Source organism: Aptenodytes patagonicus, chromosome 11, assembly GCF_965638725.1.
Source record: "Aptenodytes patagonicus chromosome 11, bAptPat1.pri.cur, whole genome shotgun sequence".
Lineage (NCBI taxonomy): Eukaryota > Metazoa > Chordata > Aves > Sphenisciformes > Spheniscidae > Aptenodytes > Aptenodytes patagonicus.
The window spans coordinates 19,976,737-20,004,512 of record NC_134959.1 but is presented as its reverse complement, the minus strand read 5'-3'; the positions used below and the strand labels follow the sequence as shown (position 1 = coordinate 20,004,512).

General features: G+C 39.9%; 1 protein-coding gene across 2 annotated transcripts in view; it reads right to left on the bottom strand.

Annotated features, from left to right (window-relative positions):
- Nucleotides 1-27,776, bottom strand: part of SLC6A2 (solute carrier family 6 member 2) — a 74,212-nt gene that overhangs the window by 31,062 nt on the left and 15,374 nt on the right. For both annotated transcript variants that reach the window (XM_076348917.1, XM_076348916.1), the window contains 2 exons: nt 18,728-18,859; nt 13,178-13,415 (listed from right to left, as the gene is read on the bottom strand). In XM_076348917.1, coding sequence (XP_076205032.1) covers nt 13,178-13,415; nt 18,728-18,859 — 370 coding nt within the window. The remainder of the gene's footprint in view (nt 1-13,177; nt 13,416-18,727; nt 18,860-27,776) is intronic.

Genomic DNA, 27,776 nt, shown 5'->3' with positions numbered 1-27,776 from the left:
GTTCCAAAGTTACTTTCAATTTCTTTTTGAATAGACTATTGTGAGACTGCAAAAAAGTGGTTGGATAGGAAAGACAACAGTTGGTAAATTTAAATTGGATATAGTACTCTGTGTTGTTCACTGAGATAGTGGAGTGATAGCAGAGGAAAATCTGTTGCTTAGCAGGGTAGGCTAATTCTTTTGAGATCTACACAATTAAATGGATTGAAGTGTAGAAAAGAGTGTTTGTCCCCATGACTGGTGATATCTACAATTAGCGTTGTCAAAACACATTGTGTGCAACAGGAGCAGGGTTATGGGAGAGATCTCCCTTGCTTTAACTCAGCTCTATGCTATTGAAGTGTCTCGCTGCTTTTCCAGATCTAAAAAATGCAGAAATATTTTGCTTTACTGAAAGCTGTATTTGCAAAGAGGAATGGCATTGCGGCTGGAGCCCTGTACTAGAGGAGAACTGCAGAGCTAACTCCTTGTTCTGATATGGATCTACAGGATGCTGGCTCAGGGATATAATGTCTTAGTGTTTTAGTGCCCATCCAGATAAAATGGTCATGACCTTCCTTGTCTCCTCCCCTTTCTCTGTCACCTTTTATTTGCTATGCACTTTTTGGATAAAATAGAAAGTTGATCTCTGTTGGCTTTTCTTAGCACCATGATGGTACAAATAAATCAAAGAAGCCCTTTTCACTGGAGAAACTTGACATGTTTTATGAAGATAACTACATTTTAGAGAAACTGAAGTACTGAGTGATTTGCTCTGCATGGCTGCAGACATGTGGAGACTAAATCCTCAGGAGTATAATTCCAGCCTTATTGGCTGTCTGTGTACAATCTCTTACTAGATAGATGGTGCTTCAGAGTTAACTTAAGCACTTGTCTTGCCAAGTCAGAGATGAGTGAGATGGTTGAGCAAGTTCCAAGACAGGGCAAACCTGTGTCAACTTAAATGGGGAAAACTGAAAAATGTCTCTGTACTACTTAAACTGTAGAAACATGCTGGGAAAATTAAGGCCCATTAGAACGATCTAGTAATATGAAAGAGTTGCATACAATTCCCTTTCGATTCCTAAAGCATCGAGATATGATCAACTAAGAATTGTAATAGTTCTGCTTCTGTAGTTTCTCCTGTTTGATAAGAAATGCTGTATTTTTGGACTGTTTCTGTGATTTATCCCAGGTTGGATAAAAGATACTTGTAGAAAGCATCCTCCTAAATTAAGCAGCTGATCTGTTTCTGTTGCATTGTAAGGCTAATAACAAGTGAGGCATTAAAAAGGTAGTGACCATGTGTTTGTGGCATATATTCGAGAATGTTCCTATTTAGAAAGTATGAGGTGAGTTTAACTCTTATTATACAACAATATAGCTATATAACAATATAGCTGTTACCTGTGGAAACAGTAAAACATAGAGGCAGACTTCTTTATCTCATCTAAAAACCTATTATCTTTAATTAAATGTAAATAAATAGGCAGGTCTCATTCAACTTTTGCTTAGAGTGTGAGTGAAAGCTACTTGTATTTCTGCTAATAAAGTATCATTTGCCAGAGGATCCACAGGCGTAAGTGAATCCTGGGCAGGGATGCCTGATTCCATTCTAAACTTACCAGCTTGGGCAGTGGTAAGTGTAGCCGGGAAAAGCTTCCTAGGCTTCTGATCAGAACATTTGTCCAGGATCTTGGGAGGGTTTTGGCAATCTGTCCTATCACACTTACACTGCTATCACTATCAGAGCTGGATGTTGTAAAGAAAGTCCTTTGGATTATGATGTGTAGATGCCTACTCAGAAAAACTGAATCTGAACTTGCATTCTTTGTGCCCATTTAACTTTTTATTCTTCTTGCCCAAATATTTTTCTGGATTTGTAAAGAAACCTGCTTCCTTGTGTGTTTGCTTTCCAAGAAGCAGCTAGCAATGCATCTTACTGTTTGGAACACTTGCCAGAACTGCCATTTCAAATGTGGTATTCCCATGATTTTCAGGAGACTCTCCATTCCAAAAGTTCTGCTCCCTTAATTGGGGTAAGGGATCATAAAATAGGAAGAGAAAAATACTTTTGTAATCAGTCAAAACAGCTGTGTAACTGGGCAGCTAAGCAAGGAAATCGTCATAGACAGCTGCTGTTACTGAGCTGTAATTCTGGAGGGTTTTGTTCCCTTTTCCTTTTTTCTTTTTTGTTCTTCTTTGTGACCTCTGAAGATAAGTCATAGAAGCTTTCCGAAAGATGCCCTTTTTGAGGGTTGCTGGGAAGTAGTTTGTGAATGCTTACGTATTAGAAGCTAAATTTCTGTTCCAGCAGCACCATAAAGTATAAAAGATCTAGTGCTAGGCTGTGATTTAGGTTAAGATGTGTTGACATCTGAAGAGATGAAGGAGAGAAGCAGCAGCCAAAGTATTAGATAGACTAAACTTTCTTGGTTTGAAGGATATAGCTCTCTAACGTTCTTTGAGAAACAGTCATTTTTTTGGAGAAGGGCAAATTTGAAAAGAACTTTGCATTCATCATGTTCATCCAAGTTAGCATACATCAGTGATGCTATAGAAAATCCAGTTAGCTCAATTATGCCACAATTATTCTTGTTTCACATCAAGGAGTACTTATTTCAGGAGCAGCTGAGGCTGTTTTTAGCCTGTCTCTGTTAAGAAAGGTTGAGTGATGAATCCCTGACTGGCTCCTTTACATTATACTTGGTCACTTCCCTTATACTGGCCATGAAGAGGAAAATGAGAAGTAAGAGATACTGCAAGATTCCCCGTTCAGGAAGCTCTGAGGTCAAAACACCTGAATTTTCAGCCTTTTGATATTACAGCAGAATAATGCGTGGCCAACGTCCATTCCTGAATCGAGGGTTGTCTTCACTAGCTGCAGGATTGTCCCATTTCCCAATGCTATAAAGACATGTACAACTCATTAAAAAAAAAAAAAAAGGCATAAACTGATCTCTCTTAAATCCCTAAGCCAGGGAACCAGAGGAAATATAACACCAACTAGTATCAGCCTCTGTTGTCTGTCAACTTCTCTAAATTATGTCCAAAGCTACTGGGAGTGTCTTAACTGAAAGCTTCTGAAAGTGATTCTTGTTTCATAAGTATAGAGATATCTGTCCAATTCTGCTAACAAAATAAACTCTAATAATTCACAACTCTGTGTCAAAGGAAAAGTCAGAGGCAGTAAGACAGCTGGAATTAGTATTTTGCCTGCAGATTGTTGTTATTGAGAAAAGAAAAAGTAGATGAGAAATGCATGCAAAAAGGAGAAGAAAATGTTATGGGGGAAAGATTGAGAATAAACATTAACAGATGGAGCTGACAGAAAGTAGAACAGGGACCTACTATATTATGCTGAGCAAAATACAAGAAGAGCTAATAAGTTGTTTAAGCTTTCTGATATTCTAGTCAGAGCTCTAGCAATATTTAGTTAGTACAGCACCTAGAATCAAAGAACATGCACTAGAGATAAGAAATGAACTTTTTTTTAATCAGGGATTTGTGCAAAGGAGCCTGATTTATGCTAACACTGCTTTCCATGTAAGGGAGTGTAAATTACATTTGCAATGACTTTGAGACTGTACATCACTGTAAATACAGGTCCCAAGAGTCTTTCTGCCTATCTGCAAGAGGAGCAGGAATGTGAAGGGATTTCAGATTGAAGCTGCATTCAGAGATTCTGGTTTCTCTCTCGGAGATTTCTTCTGGTCCTCTCCTTCCCTGTGCTCTCTGCTGGAAAGATTCCCCTGGTCACCCAATAATTCTGGCACCAATTCTTGCCTTACTTCCGCACTGCATTCAGCTAAAGGGAAATAGTTTGCTTCTGTTGAAATCAGCAAACAGCAATTTGTTGGCTGGTACCACTGTCTTCTGTTTTGTCTTTGTGCAGCACTTGGATCCTCTTTAATTTGGTGTCAGATCGCAAAGAGCCAACAGGAAGCCCAGCTGTTTGGTATTCACACATAAACCCTACTAAAGACAAATTATTGAGGAGGCAGGAGGGCAGCTGCTCAGTGGGGCTCAGTAAATGAAGGATCCAGTCATCATTCTAATAATAGGTGATGCTGGAACCAAGAAATTCTTCTGTCTCTTAGTGTTCTCATCTATAAAATAAGGATTATTATAAACCTTTGCTTTGTCTCCACTCTGAGCAATTCAGAACATACTCTTTATGGAAGTGGTGAGTATTTGAGTATAAACAGGGAACCAAACCAAAGGAAAAAGAAATGCCACGGGTCATGATCTGAAAAATACTGTGTATCTTGTTCACTCCAAAACATTTAATCCATAGCCAGAAAACAGGAGGTAAGTGTTTTAGGTGTAGAATTCTCCTAGATGTTTTTGTCAGACTGGTTCTTTCTAAGGACTTTCTACGGAGACTTTTGTATTATTCATCCCTATGGAGATTTACACGATTGTATTTTGGAAATTTAGAAGCTTTTGTACAAGCAGATCAAGTTAAAGGCCTTGGAGTAGGCCTCGTTTTTCAATCCCAAATCAATTATAATTTTAGGTTTCAATCCAAATATGATTACACAGCTTCATAGGCTCATTCTTTCTCTTTTTATTAAAGGCAAAAGTTATTTGCCTAAATCTGATGCGATCAATAGAAGGGTGTCATTCATCTGAACAATTTTTAGATGTGTTGTATCAGATTTGTTCAGATTACAAAAATGTCATCAACTTGTCAGCACATTAGTATGTTAACTAACAAATACATTTGTTAGTTAACATATTAAGTACTTCTTAGAACTTCCAAGTACTTCTAAAAGTTAGTAGTCACTTTTATGGGATCAAACCCAAATGGCTTGCATAGAGTAAGTATCAGCAAATTGGCTAAGATATAAATAGATATAGTCCTGGTCTCTTGAGCTCTGTTGCCTATTCTGGTACTTAGACTAGTTTTTTTATGATTTGAAACTTAATGCAAATTGTAGATTGAAGATGCTAAAAGGACTGTCAGTGTATACAGTGTGCAATCCATAGAAATTAAATTACATACTCAATTTAGAAGGCAATTTGAAGCATGATAATTGTACTCAATTAGAAGGCTCTCCTACATGCCTCTCTTGTGTTATATATTTGGGCAACCATAGTTTGGTTGTCATTGCTGCCAGTTTCCTTCAGAGTATAAAATACAGTTGCATCTTTTATCCATGGAAGGTTAGGTTATCTGCTTTAAGCAGCTGTGGATGGACTTCTTTTTACACAGTTTGCCAGGCTCCAGGTATTTTTACTTCAGGTACAGCACTGCTTAAATTCAGCTGAACTGTTTCCACAGCAGTTTGTGTCTACGAGGTGTATATCCACAGCTGTGTGGCACGGAGCTTGTGGTACAAACCCTGCAGACCTGAGCTGGCTCCATGCAGGTTGAACATCAGTGTCTCCTCACTGTAATTCTGGGGCTGGGGGTGCAGTGCAGAGATAGCAGGGTGGCTCCACAAGAAGTCAGCAAAGTGCAACAGGGTTAGCCTGGCTCAGATCCAGCTCTGCTATACATGCAGCTGCTGTGAGCTGCTTGGGTGCCTCTGGGTGCTTTGTAAGGAGCTCTGTCTATGGCATCACTGCAATGCAGAAGGATAGCCTGGCTCCAGGGGAGGGAGTGCTCTTCTACAGCCAAGAACATAGGAGAGTGTTGCCAAGCCATCTGACGTGCAGTGCTACATGTGCGCTACATACCTCCCCCCGCCCTGGAGCGCTGGGCACACATCAGAGGCAGCCAGGGGCTCTGCAGCAGCCAGCTTGGGTTCAGCTGGACATAGTCACTGCAGCTCTGTTGGATACTGCATTGTCTTTTGCCAACACCTTTGTTGTCTGGGATCTTCTTTTCTGAAGATGTTTCAGCTCCCTCTTGTGTTGGAGAATGGAGCTATGTAATGGACTTAAAGCTACATTTGGGAATCACTTACAGAAAGATAATTTACCAGTGGCACCCTGGTTGGCATATTTACTATTGGTACTGAATGAAATGGTATTTCTTTTTGAATCACAATAATCCTGAAATTATATGTGGCCACTAGGACTAAAACTCTTCATTCACTGAGAATGTTTATCTCCACTCACTTAAGTCTTTACCCAGCTTAATTCTCCCATTAACTTAATAATTCTGACCTCCCTTGCTATTTGTGCCACACTTCAGCACATTCAAGTCTGCAAAGCACTCTGAAAAAAGAGATTTTCAAAATCTGCTTTTAAACCATTACATTGAGATTTGCAGATAGAATGGAAACGCTTGAATTTCATCCCTCCGTAGGTCTAATGAATACTAAACTCCTGAAAAAAAGTTTATTGTTTGAGGATACATGACAAAGCAGTTAGAGCACACGTGCTCCCAACTGCCCCAGCCCTTAGTCAGCAAGTTAAATGGTGCTTCTGTCAGCATTCTCAATGGGCCATGCACTGCCCTAGACAGGAGGGTTGTGAAAGAAGAGCCCCAGCCTCTCCAAAGAAGCTGTTGAGCTTTCATGAAACTTCACTGATTTCAGAAGAGCTGCATGGAAAGACACAAAGTTGCCAGAAGAAAGTCAACCATAGGAATAGGCCCACGCGCCACAAACTGAGGACTGCAGACACATTTAAACAAATGAATGCTCACTTTATGGTTTGACATTTGTTGTAATGCTGGGTCCTTTACACAGTGAGGTTAAGTTTGTAACCTTTTCATGGATTAATGCTTAGATGTGATAGTTTTGGATGAGCAAACACTTCCCCTATAGGAAGCAACACATAAAACACTAGTGGTGATACCATGTCAGTACTGTCATAGAGAACATTGGATAAGAAACAGGTGAATACAAATAAATGGGTGTTTAGTTGTGTGCGACACCTTGAGCAACATGTGCAGGTGGAGATGTTCCACAGAGAACAAGCTTCTGCTTGCCAGGATTTCAAATGCAAGGTAATATAGGGGAGGTACTGCAGCTCTGACCTCACCTGCTGTAATTATTGCTCAGAGCCTGGTACCACTACCAAACTACACAGGATTCTGTATATAAAGATAAGCAATTAGAATTCCTCCTACAAGTTAGCACAAAGTGAGCCAATCGCGTGCAGCATAATGTGCAGCTCCTGACGTTTGCAGTATCTCATACACCCCCCCATGCAAATTTAAATTGGCAAAGTGGTCATTCTTCCAGTCTTCTGGACTTACTACACAAGGGCGTGTAGTGGTTTAGGAATCATTTCCATAAAGCTGTCCAAAGCCTAAGAACATGCGTACACACTTACATGGATTGACTTCCACTGTACTCGCATTTAATTTCTTTTCTCTTTGTGTAAGTAAATGGTCAACAAATGTGAAGATGTGAACATATGTGAAAAATAAATTTGAAAGCTGCGCATGTAAATATCTGTGGAATAGCTGTTTTTTATTTTATGCACATAAATACTTGTACCAGAAATTTCTGGGCATTGAGTCAAAAAGAGAAAGATTGAGTTACTTAGTTGAGTCCAAAAAAGTCAACACAGTCAAAAAGTAAATATACAATGTGTAGGGATGTAAAAATGTTAGTCTCAGGCTATGGATGTGTAAACAATGCACCCAAACACTTCCTAAATATGCCTGTGCAGTTAATATAGAATTGATTTCGAAAGCAGCTTTCTTACTGCTCTTTCAGCAATGTGGCCATAAATTTCCCATGTAAAGTATTTAATAATGTACCTGATTCTAAGCCCACTTGAGAGGAGTTCTTCTGTTATATTCAGGGGATTTTCTAGGGGTGAAGGTACAGAACCTGGCTAGAATTATTGTTGGTCTTTGATTGCGTGATCTCTGTGAAGGTAAGCAGATGACTGCTACTCAACTGCAAATCTGTCAGAAACATCTGACAACTTTCTTTTCAATTAAGATGCAAAAGATGAGTAAGTCTAGATGTCTAGAGAGGTTCTTAATTTCTCATTGCTTGCAAACTCTCAAATTAGTTTATAAGGTATGGGTGTTGCGTGAAGAAACCTCTTCAAGAAGCTTCAGATGTATTCAGTGGAGGTTTGTTGTCCAGGAAAGTGGTATATTACTGACAACTGCTGATCATGTTTTAGCATGAGCTTAGAGTCTTTTCTTACCTGAGGTGATTAGCAGAATATAGAGCTATCCACTCTCACTAGTTCTTGTTTGATTCAGTTGTTATAAGCATTTATAAGCAGAATTGCTTATGCTTACTTTTGAAATGGTGTTTTCTCTCTTTTGGGAGAGGTTGCTCCACAGTTGTTTTATGGGGATAGGTTCCTGCATCTTCCTTTGCAGCACATAGCGTTGATCACTCCATTTGACGTGCTACTGAACTATGTGGACCCTTTGGTCTGTGGTGGTATTTCCTGTGAAGACTTAGAGGTCTTAGAGGTCTTTTCCAACCTTAATGATTCTATGATTCTATTCTATGATTCTATGACTTGTACCCCAAAGCACAAACCTATTGGACTATAAAAGTTCCCTTTGCTGTATAGGGTGAGGATTTTCTCAGGATATTCTCGGTTCACACACTCCTCGTAATTTTGTGTTCATAAATATGATAGATGTAGACTGCTGTGACTGAACATTGTCTTTATTCCTTGTTCTTAGGTAGCTTTTTGCAGTTACTTACATCTGGGCAGACTTGTGAATTCTGTGAATTTCCTTTACTGAGTCTGGCATGAAAATTTCCCCGTAAAAATGTGTTTTATTTCTTACGCAGAAAGAATGGATTACAGTCCTGAGAAAGAGTACTATGAGAGGAAAATAGCCGTAGCTCAATACATTTGTTGACAATTTCACTATTTTGTTTAAAAAATTGCCAGGATTTGTTCCTCCAACAGATGATGATTTTTTACAAGCACAGTACCTCGTGAGAAGAATAGTGCTTTTGTTCCTCCAAAAGGGTATTTTTTAATTGTCAGCATAAATGAAAGCAAGATGGTAACAAACTTTTCCCAGACACAAGAATGGAGAGAACAAATATAAAGTACGTCTGTATTCAGATAAAGTATTTAAATAGGAGTGATATGGAGTAGATAGGGGAACTTTTTTTGCAGTGAAGCACTTGTGTTCTTCCAAAAAAATGTTTATAATGACTTATTTTAACATGTTGAAAGGATAGAAGGTCTTTTGCATTTTGTGTGTTTAATTCCAAACCAATGAACAGGGAAGTAATTACAGTAGTGTGCGTCTCCAAAGAAATGTGGAATTGACATTTTATTCCTAACTGGATTTCTCTTATGACTGACTATTACTAGCAGAAGGGCACCAGTTGTTTTCAGATTTTGGAGTGCTTGCTTTGCTAAGTTTGCAGTGTACAAATAGTTTATAATTGATTTTAACCATCTCTAATGAGGTATTGTAGAGATCCCATTCCATCCTATATTCCCGTTGTAAGCAACTGTCCTGTTGACGTCAGTGGCACCTTGGCCTGAATTAAGCCTGAATGACTGAAAACCAGACTTAGTAAAATGTATCTTAGTAAAAGGCTCTAGAAAGCCTAAGTGTAGAACCACTTTAACCTGAATTATTGCCCAACTCTTAAGGCTTGAAAACAAAAGCCAAATATGTTTGTCAAAGTCCGCCTGTCACTGCCTTGGCTTGGAAATTGCAATTTGAAGTGATTTCTTCCAAGTCTGAGGCTTAGAGGTTTCTCTCTGCTTTCCCTCCCCCCTAAACACTGAACAGCTGAAAGATTTGGCATAGATTCTTAGCAAGTTTTCCCTTCTCTCACTCAGTGTAAGTGGTGAGAATCAGCATGTTTCTGTTGAACTTCGAGGTGCCTTTCTTGAAGTATTAGGTGAACTGCCACATCGCAGTACTCCCACCTCTTCCTACAGTTTATTCCTGTGCTGGTGGCAATAGAGAGTCAGCTCTGGCAGCTGCATGGTTTTAGGAAATAACCTACTCTAAATTCATGGTCAGGCCAGCTTTGTGTGAAGGAATCGTGCCCCAAAGAGAAGAGGTGTCTGTTTCTCTTAAGGGTAACCACACCAGCTTTCTGCTCGTGGCCTATTTTGGAAGTACCTCTTTTCAGTTATTCTTCAACTGGAAAATAGATGTTTGGTGTTTCTGGTCTCCCTGCTTCCAGTTCAGCTTGCCCGCCAGAAGGCAAAAGTTTGCGTTTACGTTCTTGATGTAAATATACAACCTAGAGAACCAAGTTCAAGCTGTACTGCTTCCCATGTAGTCTTGAGGCTGAAGACTTAAGTGCTTGGGCATTTAGCATCCTTAAGTTTTCCATAAGCTGCAGTGCATCCCAGTAACACAGAACACAAAGTTCTTGTTATGCTGGTTACAGTGGTTGAAAACATGGCCCCAGATACTCCAAACTGGGCGGTCTCCCTTATGCCTTGGTACTACTGAGGAGAATAATGGAACTTATTTTAACCTGCACTGACAAAATCACTCCCTTTCTATGATATTTTTACAGTGGGCACCAGCACTATTGCTGTTTTCAATCCCTCTCTTAATACTACTAATTATCATACCTTGTGTTAGTGCAGAGGCTGGGCTTCCATAGGTATCCCACTGAAGTTTGAGTGGCATAGTTTGATTTCCCTGTGGTATAAAAGTAGCTGCTCTATTTCCTTGTTTCTCTATATAACTGATCAAAACTCAAAATCTGAAATCTGCCATATTAAATCTATTGCCCAAAAAGTAATTGTTTCTGTTATTGCTAATATCTGGCAACACTGGATAGCAGTACAAACCTTAAGAAAGTAAACATGATCATGGAATTTGGAAACCAGTGTCTTCATGATGCTGTTACTTAAAAACTCTTTACTCATCCACAGTATTATTGAGGAAGGATCAATTAGCTATCCAGTCGATAATTTAGGATTTCTGGCTGTAAGGAATAGACTGACCTGACACAAACTAATCTGTCAGGAACTGTAGTTCTCCTCTGGCAAAGATTTGTGGGTTAAAAGTGACTAATGGCTATCTACCAGGAAGAATCAGGTATGATTCCTACACAAACACTTTGGTCAAGTTCAGCAGTCATTCAAGCAGTAGTGCAATATGGTGTAAGGACACCCAGTATTCTTAAAGGAATATTCAGCCTTTACTTGAAGGGGTTTTCAGAGGGAATGTATCCAGTCAAGACCCTTACTTGAACTATTACTTAATGGTATACTGCATCCAAAAATGGTGCATCATGTTGTAAACTCATTATACTGATGCAAATTTAACATTACATCATCACTTCTATTTCCTGACCCTGTTGCAGATAATATGATAATAATCTTGTACAATCAAGATTCAGCTCTCCCTGTTGTAAGAAGAACATGGGAATGAGTTAGGTTATTTGATAGAAGAAACTGCTTTCTGAATTGGGCTGTCTCTATTAGGTTGGATCTGAATACACTAAAACTTTGCACAAGTTTGGGTCCACACCTGAGCTTTACAGCTGGACTTGATGAGCTAATCCAAATATTGAATAAGTGAACATAATGCCCCTTGTGATTCCCTGTTTTTACAGCTGGGGAAGCAGATGTTATAGGTTGTGTTACTTGAGTGGTTATTCTTCTCATTTTTGCAATATAATCTAGTTGCTAATAAGTACAGGGCCTAGGGACTTAATTACTGCCCTAAAATTCAAGGAGCAAAGCATAATGAAATGTCAAATTCCCTTTTTATTCTTACGTTCTGAAAACTGCACCTTGAATCTATTTCATGGTAAGGAAAGAACCCTAATATTTGAAGTTTCAGTGTACAGACAGAATCACAAATTGAGCTGTTCCCCAAATCAGTGGAACTAAATCAAAACATTGTGAATAGATTCTACCACTACCTCACCCACTACAAATTCAAAATCATACCCCAAGCATGATGTGGTAACAGAAAATGTGTAGAACCACTTCAAATCATAAAGGAGCAAAGCAAGAATATAGGGATTGTATTTTGCTTTACAAAGGCTTAAGCACAAGAAAATTATAAAGAAAACCTTTTTCTAAATGCTGGTCACATGGAAGTTCTGTAATAATGCAGTTCTTTGTTTGAGGATGCTGAATGTATAATTTCTTATCGTTCACTTCCAAGTCAGGTTCTCTGACTGACTACATGCGTATATAGCCTTTTGCTATAAATGATCTCTCTTTCCATTTGAGTTATGAACACATCACATATTGTCTTTGTAAGGGCAGTAGATTTCCTAGCTGTCATTATTTGCCATTGTAGTGAGTTCCTTTGAACTCAACCCCCCTTATTGTTTTCAAAGCACTGAGTTTAGTTTACCCAAACCCCTGCCAACAGTTTATCACTACTGATCTTTCACTGTGCTGTCTTCAGAGGACAAATAGCAGCCACAAATGTTTCAGAGCTATAAACACAGACGTCAGGATCCCTACTATAACCAGGCATGGTGTAACACACGCTAGGTTATTTATGGTAACAGTGGTGTCCCTTTGTTTCTACAGGGTAGGACTCGCTGCTCAGCAGGTGTGTGCCCTGATACCCTTCTATTCCCAACACAGAAATATTAATTGATTATTCAGATTAATTCAACAGCTGATTCAATTAGCCTGATGCCCACCCTTCTTTCTTTATCCTAATCAAATCCTATTTTCCCTTGGAGGTCCATAATGCAATTATTTATACACAGATTGATATCTTTGTTTTATAGTTCAGTTGTTAATTTATATACCTTTTTGGTTTTGATTCCAAGTGTTTGATTTGAGTGTGCCTTTGCCTGTTTTGGCCCATATTGCAGAATGCTCTTCTGCTTAGGAATTAGAAAAAGCCCGTCTTTCTACAACTGTGGTGCTCTCCTCCATGCTCAGTGTTTCATCTCACTTCATTGAACTATTGAAGCAGCTGAGTAAACAGAGGTCTGCTCTGAGATACTTTGCAAGTGGAGAAACAGGCCAAGTCTGTTGAACAAATGATTATTTTAAAGCTTTGAAGTCAGCTCAGTTTGACATGCAGTTGTCTTTGTCAGAATATTGCTGTGTTTCCTTGCCCTGGCAAAGTTGGTGCAAATAAAAGTGGAACATCAGGGGGGATTTGTCTGGTCCAATTCCATATTGCTCAGTGGCAAGTACTGCATTTGTACTGGAAAAACTAAAGCTTGCAGAGGCAAGAGTCTTCATCACACAGGAATACAGATCAACATTGCAACTGCATTTTAACCTTAGTCTTATGCTTATTTTAGGGGCTGGATGCTAAGCTATTTTACCTTCCGGAGGAAATGCTCTTAGACATAGAATTTCTAATAAATAGCAAAGTCAAGTCCACACTTACTCATAAAATTCAGCTGCAGGAGTGAGCTTGTACTTCGAGTATTTGGTACCATTGCCAAGCACTGATGCATTGAAGAGTTTGGGATCTGTACAGTTTGGGCTGTTCCAACTGTTGTCGCAGTTTGTCCAGGGGAGCTCAAATGTGAATGATGAAAATAGATAATACAGAGACCAAGCTATGATAACGTTGTAGTAGAAACCCACGTAAAGAGCTATGAGTATCACTGCATAGCCTACACCTAAAGACAAAGGAAAACTAGATTATACATTGCATTTTACATGCAACAGTCTATGCAAACACTGTAGTTAAACTCAGCTATACATGGTTGCAAATTCATTTTACATCTTCAGACCAATAAAAGGAATTTTTGACATTTACATACACACATGTGGACACAGTGTCACTGACCTTAAAACAAAAAATTACATTAATGATTTTGGAAAATGACGGGCTTTTAGCAAATCTAGTTGTTTGCCAGAAAATGGAATTAAGCAATGCAATGTCAAAATTTGCTGTTGTACAACTCTGTTGCTGATTTGCTTCCAATGCAGAAGATTGCAAGCCCATGTTAGGAGTGAAACTCACTTCATCTTCATAATGTCAGAGTCCTTGGCAACTTTTCTTGGAAAAGTAAAGCTCAAGACTTAAGTGAAGTTTCCCTATGCCTCGCGTTCCCACCCTGAGCTAGTTTGGAACAGACACCGATGCCTCTCCTGTTTCTTTCCCATTGTTACTCTCCAGATTGGCTTCTGTCAGCCTGTAACTAGGTCCAAAACATGCATGAAACAGTCTCTGCTGTTCCACTGAGGGGCTCAAGTGGTTCTTGGGCATGCCAGTAAATCTTGGTGTATATCAAGCTTGGGGCTAAACTGTGTGTGGACTTTCAAACCATTTCATTATCTCCCCAGGATTACAGAATCCCCACTGTAAGCATTCCCTTTTGACTTTGAACATTTGTTTTGTATTTTTGCATACTGTGAAGTGTGCTTGGAGGGTGCCTTTAGCGAGAGAGCCCCAGAGAGTGCATGTTCTCCTCATGAAAATGCACATTTTCCAATGGTTTGGGAGGAAGCTTTGGTACTAATGTCAGAGCAGAACAAAAGTTCATTGCCAGAATTGTTCAGGAAGCTTGCTTTACCTTGGCATATATAATCTGTGGGTCCTGAAGGAACTGGCGGATGAAGTTACTAAGCCACTATCCATTGTATTTGAGAAGTCATGGCAGTCCGGAGAAGTTCCCGCTGACTGGAAAAGGGGAAACATAACCCCCATTTTTCAAAAGGGAAAAAAGGAACCCCCGGGGGACTACAGGCCAGTCAGTCTCACCTCTGTGCCTGGGAAGATCATGGAGCAGATCCTCCTGGAAGCTATGCTAAGGCACGTGGAGGGCAGGGAGGTGATTCGAGAGAGCCAGCGTGGCTTCACCAAGGGCAAGTCCTGCCTGACTAACCTGGTGGCTTTCTATGATGGGGTGACTACATCAGTGGACACGGGAAGGGCTACAGATGTCATCCATCTGGACCTCTGTAAGGCCTTTGACACGGTCCCCCACAACATCCTTCTCTCTAAACTGGAGAGGTATGGATTTGATGGGTGGACTGTCCGGTGGGTGAGGAATTGGTTAGATGGTCCCATCCAGAGGGTAGTGGTCAACGGCTCAATGTCCAGATGGAGACTGGTGACGAGTGGCGTCCCGCAGGGGTCCGTATTGGGACCGGTACTGTTTAATATCTTCATCAATGACATAGACAGTGGGATCGAGCGCACCCTCAGCAAGTTTGCAGATGACACCAAGCTGAGTGGTGCGGTCAACACGCCAGAGGGACGGGATGCCATCCAGAGGGACCTGGACAAGCTGGAGAAGTGGACCCCTGTGAACCTCATGAGGTTTAACAAGGCCAAGTGCAAGGTCCTGCGCCTGGGTCGGGGCAACCCCCGGTATCAATCCAGGCTGGGGGATGAAGGGATGGAGAGCAGCCCTGCCGAGAAGGACTTGGGGGTACTGGTGGATGAAAAGCTGGACATAAGCCAGCAATGTGCGCTCGCAGCCCAGGCAGCCAATCGTATCCTGGGCTGCATCAAAAGAAGCGTGGCCAGCAGGTCGAGGGAGGTGATTCTGCCCCTCTACTCTGGTGAGGCCCCATCTGGAGTGCTGTGTCCAGCTCTGGAGCCCTCAGCATAAGACAGACACAGACCTGTTGGAGTGGGTCCAGAGGGTCACAAAAATGATCAGGGGGATGGAACGCCTCTGCTATGAAGAAAGGCTGAGAGAGTTGGGGTTGTTCAGCCTGGAGAAGAGAAGGCTTCGGGGACACCTTATTGCAGCCTATTAGTACTTAAAGGGGGCTTATAAAAAAAGATGGGGGCAAACTTTTTAGCAGGTCCTGTTGCGACAGGACAAGGGGGAATGGCTTTAAACTAAAGGGGGGTAGATTTAGACTAGATATAAGGAAGAAATGTTTTACGCTGAGGGTGGTGAAACACTGGCCCAGGTTGCCAAGAGAGGTGGTGGGTGCCCCATCCCTGGAAACATTCAAGGTCAGGTTGGACGGGACTCTGAGCAACCTGATCTAGTTGAAGATGTCCCTGCCCACGGCAGGGGGGTTGGACTAGGTGACCTTTAGAGGTCCCTTCCAACCCAAACTCTTCTATGATTCTATATATCATTCTTCCTTCACTCTGTGTGCAGCATTGTTCTCTGAATCCTACCCCGAAGTTGTATGTATTACATATAACAGGTAGAGACTACAGCTGTTTTATAACTACCATCACTGTACTCTCACAGCACCTAAGTGTAAACCTTTCCTTCTCATTTTCTTCAGTTCAGTTTTTTGGAGATACTGCATTGGAGGCCTAGCAGTTGGAGATTATTAGGCTTTTGTATTTCTTGATAAAGCAAGGAAGTAGCACACACTTTGAGTATTAATCCTTGGTTTAAAATTTGCATAAGGAACAGATGCTGACCCTGAAGGAGTAGGCAGTTCAAAGACTGCTGCATATACCAAAGTTACTCTTTGCTCTTCAGGAGGCTTTTAATACATAGACCAGTTTGCTCATCCCTAATGTTGGGGAAAAGACTGTGAAAGTAAAGATGAAATTGTATCATCAAATCTTTGGTGCTTAAATGATGGTGCAGTACATTAACGCTCAAACTGTAGTGATACATTATGATCAACAGAATGGAGCAGGGGGGGAATCACCCAAGGGGATAATTCTTAAATATTAATGTGAATGTTAAAATACTAAGTACGAATAATATATGTTGCACTGAAATGGGATGACTTTTGTTTAAAAAAAGTGTTCCTGAAATTTCTCCAATTCAGGAAGACAATGATAGATACTTGATCCAGTATTTTTTAATCTTGATATTAAATGTATCTTAAATGTCACTCCTCTGAAATCATAAGAATGTTCAGGAGTGAATTTGCTCTCCTGTTTCTAGGTCTAGCTTTTCGTAAAAGTAATGATGCACCACCCGCACTGTAAAATAGACCCTGGAAAATGCAGAGATGAAAACAGACTGTGGTGCAAAGGTCACAGGGTATATTTTTAATGGCATGCGTTATGAGAGCATCTCATTAGAAGTAGAGTCCTTAGAGTTCATAGCAATAATATTCATAGCTAAAATTAGTCCTGTAGTGCTTTTCATTTAGAGAAGCTGTTACAAATTTGTGTAGACTGTAGTTTTCGTTTGAGTGAGAGATTTGAGTTATTCCAGAAACAACTCAAAAGCATTAGCAGTAAAAGGTGTTTGTATGTTATCAGAAGATTTGGTCAAAACTTTAAAAGTACTGAGTTTATACTAGTGCTGAGGTGCAAATACAACTCAATGCTTATTACTTTTTAAGAATCAAATAACTTATGCTATTCTATATGCTAGTAATAAGAACACTTAAAAATCAACAGTAACGTAAGTTTAGTCCACCTTGAAAATGTCAGCTTAAAAACACAGCTGGAATGTCAACAAGACTATACATGAAATAAGTTCTGTTTTCCTTTCTCATCATCTTTTCAATCCTGAAGTCAACAGATAGAGTACCTCTGAGCACAGTGGTATTCGGCTCAAACACTTTGAGATCCTTAAGGTCTAAATTTGCAGTTAGGTTTTCAAAATCCTCATTGCCATCCAAAGGTATTAACTGATACCAGCAGGAATTTTGACTGAGCAAGGGTCTTCAGGTTCCTGGGTGCTGGGATGAATTTTGTCTCCCGTGAAGGAATTATAGAAGGGCTAGGTAAATCTAGATGAATTAATTTTACAATTTTGGGACACATAATTTATTAGCTCGCTTATTTATTTTTTATTATATCTGTAATTTTGCTGTGAGTTTGGGGTTTGACTGATAAGAAAAAAACCTGCAGTTTTCCTATTCTGCGGCACTAGCCTCCTTGAAAAGGAAAGCTGTATTTTGAGAAAGACGACTAACATTTACTCAGTGTAACCTATATCCAAGCATCGGATCCGCCAAGTTTGGACTGCTGTTGTTAAGCTCCTCAGCTTTTGTCAGTCACGGGATGAACATGATCTGAATTTTAAGCTTCTAAGATCAGCTGAGCTTGAGTTGTTTCATTTCAGATAGCTCTGTGTTGAAAAGGCTTTTACATAAGATTTTAGATATAATCTGGTATAGATATAAGGGAACTTACAATTTCTGCTGGTAAGCAACGCTTAAGAAAATTCTTGAGGTTCCTTAAGAAATACTTGTTTCACGTACCGAAAGTATATGGCTGCTTTTACCCAGGGAGATCCCTTTATCCCTGATCAGTGCCAAACACCCTGATCAGTATCCAAACACCTAACCTCGGTTGTTTCTTCCTTGCAGAATGATTGCAACTCAGTGCACAAGACAACACTCCACAGCCTTTTATTCAGTGACGGTGGAGAGTTAACCCTCGTGGAAAACACTCAACAGTAATAATAATGTTCAGGTTTTAATAAGTGCTTTTCATTGCTAAATTTGAAAACCACTTTACAAAGTCTGTCAGAATCATTGCTCCCATTTCATAGGCAGGAAAACTGAGGTACAGAGCCACAGATAACTTGTGTGATGTTACAAGTCTAGCAGCTGAACTACAGTCTTCACAACTCTACTTTAGTGTTCTAGCCGCTGTGGTATGCTGACTTTTGCTGAGAAAGCTCCACACAATGAACTGAATGGAGTCAGTGGGTATGTTAGTCACTGGGGGAGACAGGGCTGAACTGACCTGAATGGGATTTGGTATTTCTAAATGTTTGCATTGCCAGCCTCTCCCTCCACCTAGAGATACCCAGTTCCTCCCACTCCCCAATATTCAGGGGAAAGGGAGGACAGGGCTGAACTGCCCGTGCTCATTGCTCTCTGCTGCACTCCTCAGCAATAACCCTGAAGATGATTTCTGTGGCTTTTCTCATTTTGTGCTCCACCTGTGGTAACAAAAAGGCTTCTGACTTCAAGGGTTGAGGAAAGGTCAGCAAATATCATGCTGTCTGTGGAAAGATGAGAGACCTTTACTTTGTGATCACAAGTGTGTGGCACCTTCATGGTGCTAAGTGAGCAGAGGGACACTTACCTTTGAAAACTGGACAGATTTTCCACACAGTGGCAGCCCCTTCTCGGTTATACTGTCCCAGTGCTAATTCCATATAGAACAGGGGCATTCCAGCAATGATTAGGAAGAGGATATAGGGAATAAGAAAAGCACCTGGAAAGAGAATAATTAGACATTGTAGTCGATATGTTTTGGTTACATTTTGCTTTCTCTATTGCTTGCTTTTACTGTCTAAAAACAAAGTCACTGCCTTTGCAAAGTAGAAATCAAGTATCAGGAAGGAAGGACCCATGTTCTCTTGTCCCTTTCCTGTATTTTTTTAAGGTCTCAGAGATAGAACCCCTGAAAAAAGCTGTAGAGCATGGCTTCTATTTACCCCTAATGTTTCCCCTCTGCTTCTTGGCTTCAGAGGGAAAAAAAATGTGACCCTGAAAACTAATTCCTAACTGAAGAAGAAATGATGCCAAACACACTTGCAGAGCTAAAAGGGAAAGGGACTATGAAAAATTTTGTTGTTTTTTTAGTGTAGGATGTTCAAAAGGGAGCATGGAGGCCAGCGACAGAAGCAAAAAAATGTTGTGCAAGTTCCTGTAAGTGCAGTTTAAGTCATACTGTGTAAGGTGTCTGCAGGAACCTCTGGCTTGAAAGTGAATCACTACTGGTCAGTCACATGGAATTTGGGTTTCCATGGCATATTTTGGTTTTTGCTATAATAAATTCCCTTATTCTTATGAAATGTGTTAGACAATGCACCCCTTCTCCAACCTAGTGATACTCATTGCCATTAATGTGGAGTATGTACTAGGATAGGTCTGGTTTCACTGCTGGGCTCAAGTACAGGGTCTTTATATTGCAGCAGGACAGTGCTGGGGCTGCTTGCACCTTCCTGGAATACATAACTTCACTTGATTGAGGATTCTCTCGTGAGTTCATACCACAGAAACTGTCCCCTGTGGAAAAATCGTGATGTGTCAGTGCTACTATCATAAAAAGTATTGCCAACTGAAATACAAAAGGATCATCTAATGTCAAAACTATCTGAAAATTTCGTAGCTATTTTATATGATCCAGGTCACAGAAAGAAGACTCCCCCAACGCATGGCTACATATGATACTATAAAACAATTATAGTTGGTGTCATGTTTAATAACTGGATGCTCTGTCAGTCCTCTGCTTTGTGGTATCTGTGAAGTGTAGTTTTTATTTTATTGCATAGCTTACTTGGTCCAGAACAGTTCAATTCATGTAAAATTTTTATAAAAAATTATTAGACTGTTTCGATAAATAAGGAGCTGACAGAGTAACTACATATTCTGAATGACTGACTGCTCTCCTTAGGAGTTACCTATGAAAAAGAAACTAGATTGTGAAAAACATGGTTAAATTGTTCAGCAAAAGAAAAATAGCAGCAGCTGTCTATTTCTCCCAATAGCAAGTAGTAGGAGCTTTTGCAAACCTTTAAAATCTGCTGTACTGCTTTAGTAACTTGAAAACTTTCCTTGCAAAAGGAAGTAAGTTTGCACTGCTTCTAAATATATAAACTTACAGAAGGTATGCGTAGTCTATAAAAGTACAAAAGCATGACTGTAGCTATCTGAAACATGCCAGTAAGCAGAGTGAACTGTGTGCTTAAAAAGTACTTCTGAAAGTACTGTTGTGCTTTTAAAAGTCTGAATAGTTGCTGCTCCTTTACCTTTCACGTTTGCTTTCCACAGATATTACTAGTGTGAGCTGCCTAGCATGACTGTTCAGAGAGGGACTTTTGAGTATATACTGGAGAATAAGAATGGAAAAAACAAACTCTGTTCTCTTAGTCATACCACAAATCTACTTCTAAAAGTAACATGCTGTAACATAATAGTAAGGACAATGTATTGAGCATTCAGTTGTAAGTTTAGGCATTTGAAAGTTGAAATCTTGCAATGAAACAGAGAGACAAGGTATTTCAACAGAAATAAAGAATAGCTTAAAGCTTTGAGAAGGTATCCTAAAAGCTGAAATATATTGGTTGTATCACTTTGGGGGCAAGAATCTTCTTTTTCATGATGTTTATATGGAGTGTTGTGTGAATGCAACCTGCATTCACATAAGCTACTACAGTACCAGTGTTATATGTTTTAATAATGTTTCAGTGTTGTTTATAAGCTGCTTTCTATGATTGTCATGTTGAACTGTCATATGTTTGAATATTGTAGAGAAAAAAATATTTGTAGTCAACAAATACTTGATACCCTGCAGTTCTGAGCTCTGTTCAATGTTGAAACATACTCAGCTAAATCAATCTGGGACACTACATATTGCTTTCACTATATCTAGTATCTAGAAAAATTATTTTAGGTAGTTTTACTGTCAGATTTCTTGTAAGTGACAGCCTTTGAAGTGCCATACTTGTCTTGCTTCGATAGTGTTACAGTGTGTGGAGCTGACTCACAAACCTAGCTTGTATTTGGGAGGTGTGGAGTTTGCACAGAGTGCTGTTTGATTAACTTTAATGTCAAGAGACTGGAAAACATGATGCCACAAATTGAATAGGGAAATTTGTGTCTGAGAAAATTAATCCCGGAGATGTGTAGTGGACATACGTTTAAATGCTAGTTTAAAATACGTGTTTTCCAAGTATGACTAATACCATGATGAACTGTGAAGTGTACTGTACTTAGGCATACTTGCTTAAGCGTCATCTATTTGGCTGCGAGTCATTTCAGGCTTTAGTTAAAGGAGGTTTCTTTCTTTTTTTTCTTCCCCCGCCCTGCCCCCGCAAGGGATTAATAAGGTGTGGTGTAATTTTCAGCAAAGAGCAGTTACGCAGTATGGCAGGGTTTCATAGCTGGGTTACTTTTCAGGTAACTAAATGATTGAAGTATTTTGAAATTGAGATAAATATCAAAGGGTGCTTAGTCACATTAAGTTGACTTAATGTTTTGGAGACTTCTGGAAACTTCTTGTTTCGCAGCTTCTGATGAGGTAAAAAATACCAAAAAGTCAGGTATTTTGTAAACATCTTGATATTTGCTCTTCTCTTCCTAGCCAATATCCAGAATTAAACTTCATTGTGTTCACTGAACCCTTTCTGAGATCATGGGCACTTCAGCAGAAAATAAATGATGGTCAAAGTAGTATTCAAATTGCTGCAAACTAGAACGGTGTGCAAATGCTTATAGACAGCATATGTGTGATATATGATCAACCTCGCTGTGATTGCACAGGGGCTCCATCATAGGACTGGTTTGTGTACGGTATCTTATGAACAAGAGGTATTTGGAAGGAGACTTCATACTGTCCTCTGTGTGTGTGATTCTAACATCCTGTGGGCATGGGAGGAGGCAAACCAGCATCCTGGTGGGCCTCTTGCTTTAGGTCCACTGGTGTGAATTTGAGCATCATACCAGACTTCTCTGAAGGCGCAGCCTTGCTGTTAATGCCTACCTGGTCTATGAAGTCAAAATGTGTTCGGAAGAGTGACATGATGCCAGCTGTGTCACTCCCGCCTGTGCCAGAAAGGCCGCAGAAACTGCCGTGCTTTAATTGCATGAATCCAAGGGGCCAGTCAGATTTGTATAGCCTAGGTAGCCCCCCCTCTTAGGGGGCACACAGTTTGGCTAATGCTTCAGACTAGCTTGCCAAGATCTACCTACCTCAGAGAGCTGAGGGAATGCAATCTGTGGGATTGCTGCATTGGCAGTAACATACTGAGAGCACTTGAGGGGATTCCACTCCCCTTACTGCGTGATGGGATGGGGCTGAGCACACAGCTGCATCCCAAAAGGCAATACTGGTCTCAGCAATCCCTAATGGTTCCTAATTTCCCTTTACAGCTCAAAATCTGAAGCAATTAACATCTGTATTACAGCCCTGGCATAAGAGCTATATTTAACTTGCTACTGAGTCACATGCAGCTCAAAAGCCCCACGTTGGCCTTGGACTGTTGCGAATGGCTATGCCTCTGTTAACAGATTTAATGAGATCCATATACGTCCCTTAAGGTGTCAGTGTATGTACATGGAGGTAAGACAGCCTTGTGTCTTACTCAAAACTAGATTAGGTCAAACCCTCAGCTTCTACAAGAACCATCTGTGTGAAATTTCAAGTGGAAACTTACAGAGAAGTTTTTTAAAAAAACTATTATAATTAATTAATGAAGGACAAAATACAAGACAGGCTTTGCATTCCTGTGTTCGGTGCCAAAACAACTTCTTAATTTTGGTATAACAGCAAAGAGTGTCTCTTCCCTCTGTTCTTCAGCATTCACAGCATCCTAGGGGGTGGGAAGAAAGCGGAATACAGCTCTAAATACTCCTCTCAATCCTACAAGGAGGTCTCATCTCACTTTCAAATGCCAGAAAGAGCAAGCATTAATTTACTAATGACTGAAAAAAGATCATTTAAACAGCTACTGTTATCCTAAAAGGATTTGTTGATGCACATACAAGAAGCAGGCCAGGCCAGGGGTAGTTGGAACAACTTTGAACTATTTGTGCTTGTTAGCCTTCTGCGTTTGTTACTATGGTTATTCTAGTCAAAATGTTAACTGGTGGGGATGTCTGCTAAAACAACAAACTTTGAGCAAATATTGCAGTATATTTTCAGATAGGAGTGTTTCCAGTATTTGTGCAGGAAAAGAGTCTAAAAACAAAGATCTCCCAACTGGTGAATTGAAATACAAGCTAATCTCTGTATCTGATCAACGCTGCTTGTTTTTTTCATACAGAATAAATAGTACTTCAAACAGTATCAGCAAACAGTTGATAGAATGCAGTACATTTGCTCAGACAACGAGGGAAATGGGGTGAAACTCTAATCTGTGCAGAGTCTTGTGAATGAAAAAGGAAGTCCCCGATGCAGAGATCTTGAAATCTAGATTTTACAAGATCACTGTAGGTAGAAAAACTAAGTAGTCGGAAAGGCAGGCATTTCTTAGTACATGAACGTTAGTTCTGGCTCTTCAGCAGACTAGCTACCAGCTGGCTTGTGCCGCCACCGAGAGCACCTCTGAAGGAGGCGAGCTTGAGCCTGCTGCTGACTCCTGGGAAGAAGGGGTGGAAGCGTAGACCTTTACTGACCTGAGATTAAAAGCAATAAGGGTTTGCATGGTACAGCAAAGAGAAGTCAGAGATACAAAGGAGCATGATGTAACCTCAGTGTCAAAGCCAAGATGATGATTTTAACAGCAGCTGTATGATGATGTTGAGTCCAGCCAGCAATAGATTATAGTAGTCAAAAATAACATTTTTCTGCAAAACAGATCGCATGACACACTATAAAAACTTAAGCAGCACTTTGCACATATAAAATCCTCCAAGTATGCAATAAAATCTTCCAAGTATGCAACCTTTTTCATGGAAAGTATTTCTGAATCATAAATCCAGTGGAGCTATACCATGGTGAGTGACACGTTTCTTTTGAAGCCCTTATATTTAGCTATTCCCTCTAACAAACAGTTGCTAGATTTGAACCTATTTATACTCTCCATTTGGGCTCAGAGCCTTCAGTTTTTCCAGAATTCCAATTTTAATAGCATTCCTTTCACTCAAAAGAAAGTGAAAGCAAATAGTTTCCAGAAATGGTTCAATGCTGTTCATAGGCTGATGCCAACTGAAGCCTGTATTTTTTTATCTTGAGCCGTTAACCTGCTACTGCCTTGAAACTACTTGAAGTGACTTGAAGTGCAGTGTATTTATAAGCTGGTCACTGGGTTGTAACAGAAAGGGTTACCCAAGCCCTTCCATGCAAACCCAGTCATCTCTGGCTTTTTGTTACAAGAGTAATGAGCTAAAGAAACCCATTAGTAGCTATTTTGAACAAATTAATGAGAGTTAAATATACCCAGCCACTCAGAGCAGCATGATTCATTCGTAAATAACACCCAAGTCATTGACTAAGGTCCTATTTACATAAATTAATGAAATGATAACATTTACAACAGTGTGTAGTTTAAAGATAATCGCAGGAACGTACAAGAACAGAACCCTGGCCTATGTTGTTTGATAGGAAATTAAAGAATAAATAAAGAGACATGGTGGGTTTAAGAGAATATAAATCAGGTTGGTCCAAGATGGCCAGCGTGGCAGTGGGAGCTCTGGAGCTTTGCAGGGGGGTTCCTGCTGCTGACCTTCACAACACTCTCACTGCTGCTAGCTTAGGAAATTAAGCCATTCCCATCTCTGCTGTGAGTGTGACCATAGAGAGTCCAAAAATCTGCTTTACAAGGTTGCAGTGATAGCTTTTGGTTCTACATCATGCCTCCTTATAGCAGAGGTACTACTGGAGCTGCTGACCCCTTTGTTTCTAAATAAATGAATTAGCATCAAGGTGAGTTTTGACAGTAGTTTGGTAAGTAAATAACTTGGAGTTTGTAACAATGTGAAGGTCTAGCTACTAACATTCCTGCCCAAATCCATTTTGTTGATTTTGTGCCTTTTTCTTTTTTTAACTACCTGGCTGGTTTAAACAAGAAATGAGAGAGTAAGTGAGCTGGAATGTGGAGCCAGCTTGTAGACTGTTTTGTTAGGTGATTTATGAAATCACTATTACTAATGTTCAATAGGACAGGGTTTGTAGGAGTGGTGGTATCCTTTCCTGCAACAGCTAACGCTGTTGGGGACAAAACAGCAAATTTTCTAGTTCACAAGCTCGTCAGAAGGTGCTGGTCAGGGGAAGTGCACAGTACTGGACTGCCGGGTCAGCGTGCAGATGCCTAGCTGGAGAATGCTACTGCTTCACAATAGACATGACTGGAAGCTTAAGAGACACTAAATTAAGAGGACAAAATACTATTCTATCATTTTATTAATAGGAGTGTTCTATTTGTGTTTTTTCCCCAACTTTGCAATTATTAGGGGTGACACAAGGTTATATTCACCTGCAATTGCCTATCAACAAAACCACCCATGTAAGGTGTAGGCTGTACTTGAGATGTACAAAATCAAGTGTCTGTCAAAAGGTACCCTGATTTATTGGTGGCAGAACATCCATGGCTAAAAATATTTTTGAATGAAGACATCAGAAGCTATTTGCTGTGAGCTTGTGGATCAAGATAAGCAGGTTTTGCTGGATTCCAGCACTAGAAAATCCGTAACAACATAACCTCATATGATAAGTTTTCCTTGAAATGTGTGTACTGAAAAACTATTTTCTGTCATGTACAGAATATAGTCATGTACATGAAAGGAAATACTACTTCATCAGCTTTAGCTGTCTCTTAAGTGTAGGGAAGTCCTTGCTTGGTGCCAGGGAGATTTTGGCAACTACAGTTTTACTTCGGTTCAGATACAGACTGTTAGTCATAGTTTTCTCTCTCTCTTCTCAGAGAACTTGTGTGTTCATTTGTGTTTGTTTTGTCTCAGTCAGCTGTAAACTAAAATGAATGTTTTCAAAATTCATGGATCCATCTGATTTTGATGCCAGAATGAATTGTTAGATACTTTGATCTATCTTCCTGTCTAACATAAACCAGAGTTTCAGACAGAAGAACACAATCCTGATTTGAAGATACCAGGCAGTTCCTTTTCTTTTTTTGGTAGTTTATTTCATAGGTTAATAACTTCGGTGTTATAAAACTAATTTAAAAAAAGAATTCTAATTTGAATATATCTGACATTTGATTGTGGCAGTGCTTTCCCTGATAAATTAAAATACCCTGCAATACTTTGTATTTCCCTCCTGTGAAAGATGCTTAAGTGCTGCAATCAAGTGTTTCGGTCTTCTTTTTATAATCTGAAGAGACTGAGTGAATTAAACTGATGAACTACAGTGTAATAGTGATTCCTGCTTTTCTGTCTAAAATCCCCACCTTACAGGCATTTCTTGGTGTAGCAGGTTCATATATTGTCAGGTTGAAGTTATGTGGGCACTTTTTGTACCCACATTAAGTTATGGTACCCACTTTGAGCTGCGCATTTGATGCTTCAGGAATGCCAAGTTTATATCCTCGAGACGTTCCTCCGCCTTACCAGAGAGAGCCTGGGATGAATCCTCTGGATTTTTAGCCCCTCATTTAGGCAGGGTTAGTCCTTGCTTTGGTCTTTCTACTCTTTCTAACATTCTCAGGATTGCCCTTGTGGGAGCTGCTCGCTGTCCTGTGTACATTGTACAGGGTATACAGGGGAGACTCACCTCCTAGTTATGCCACCTGCGTTGGGTGCCTAATATGAGGTGATATGACTGCCCTGGCAGAGCTAATTAGAGCCACAGTAGTAGCTAATGTACACAGTAAGACAAGGCATGTTAAACGTGCTTTGTTCTGTCCATGTAACAGTGCAACTTCTGGTTCACAACACAACCTCAGATGGAGGGTGTTTCTCTTAAAGACTGCTTTTCTTTTGGAGGTTGTCAAAATAAAAAACAGCCCCAAAGTTAAGCACTCTCTGGAGAGGACACAGTACCCATTTTAGGCAGCATGAGATTCATAACTGTGCCAGGGTAAAACAAAGTGCTTAAGACATCTTAAATCAGCTCTAGACAAGTGCCAGGCAGCTTTCAAGAGGATTAATGTACAAACCAATAGGAGGTAAATGTCTTGAAATTCTGCTAGAGAAGAATCAAGTATAAACACTCTGAGGTACACTTAAAACTTGCCTTATCATTTAGTAATTAATCCAATTTTAAGTTGTAGCTCCAATTTTTGGACTCAATGACCAAAGCAAAACATTCCTTTTCCTTCCAGGCTTTATTAGAGATTTATTTGTAATAGTGTAATACTTTCTGTACTATCTTAATCTTTACAAACTCTTGCACAACAGAATCCTCTAAATTCTTCCTATCAATAAAAGGTTATGTTCTATCACAGAAGTATGAGACAGTTACATGTTCCTATCTATAAGAATTCTAGTAAATCTAACCTTTACTCTCAGTCATTATAAATGAGGCCTTCAGGATGAATGTTCTTTCTGATGCCAGTAAAGGAAGCAGAATAACTATACCGTAAACTACATATAATGCATGTTTATACAGGGCTTTGAAGTAGAAGGCAAAGAGTTACATACACTATAAAGCCATTCTCCATGTTTTATTAAAACCCACCTATGTTTTCTGTCAACACTACTGGGAAGTATTCTTTATGTACAGTTTTCTG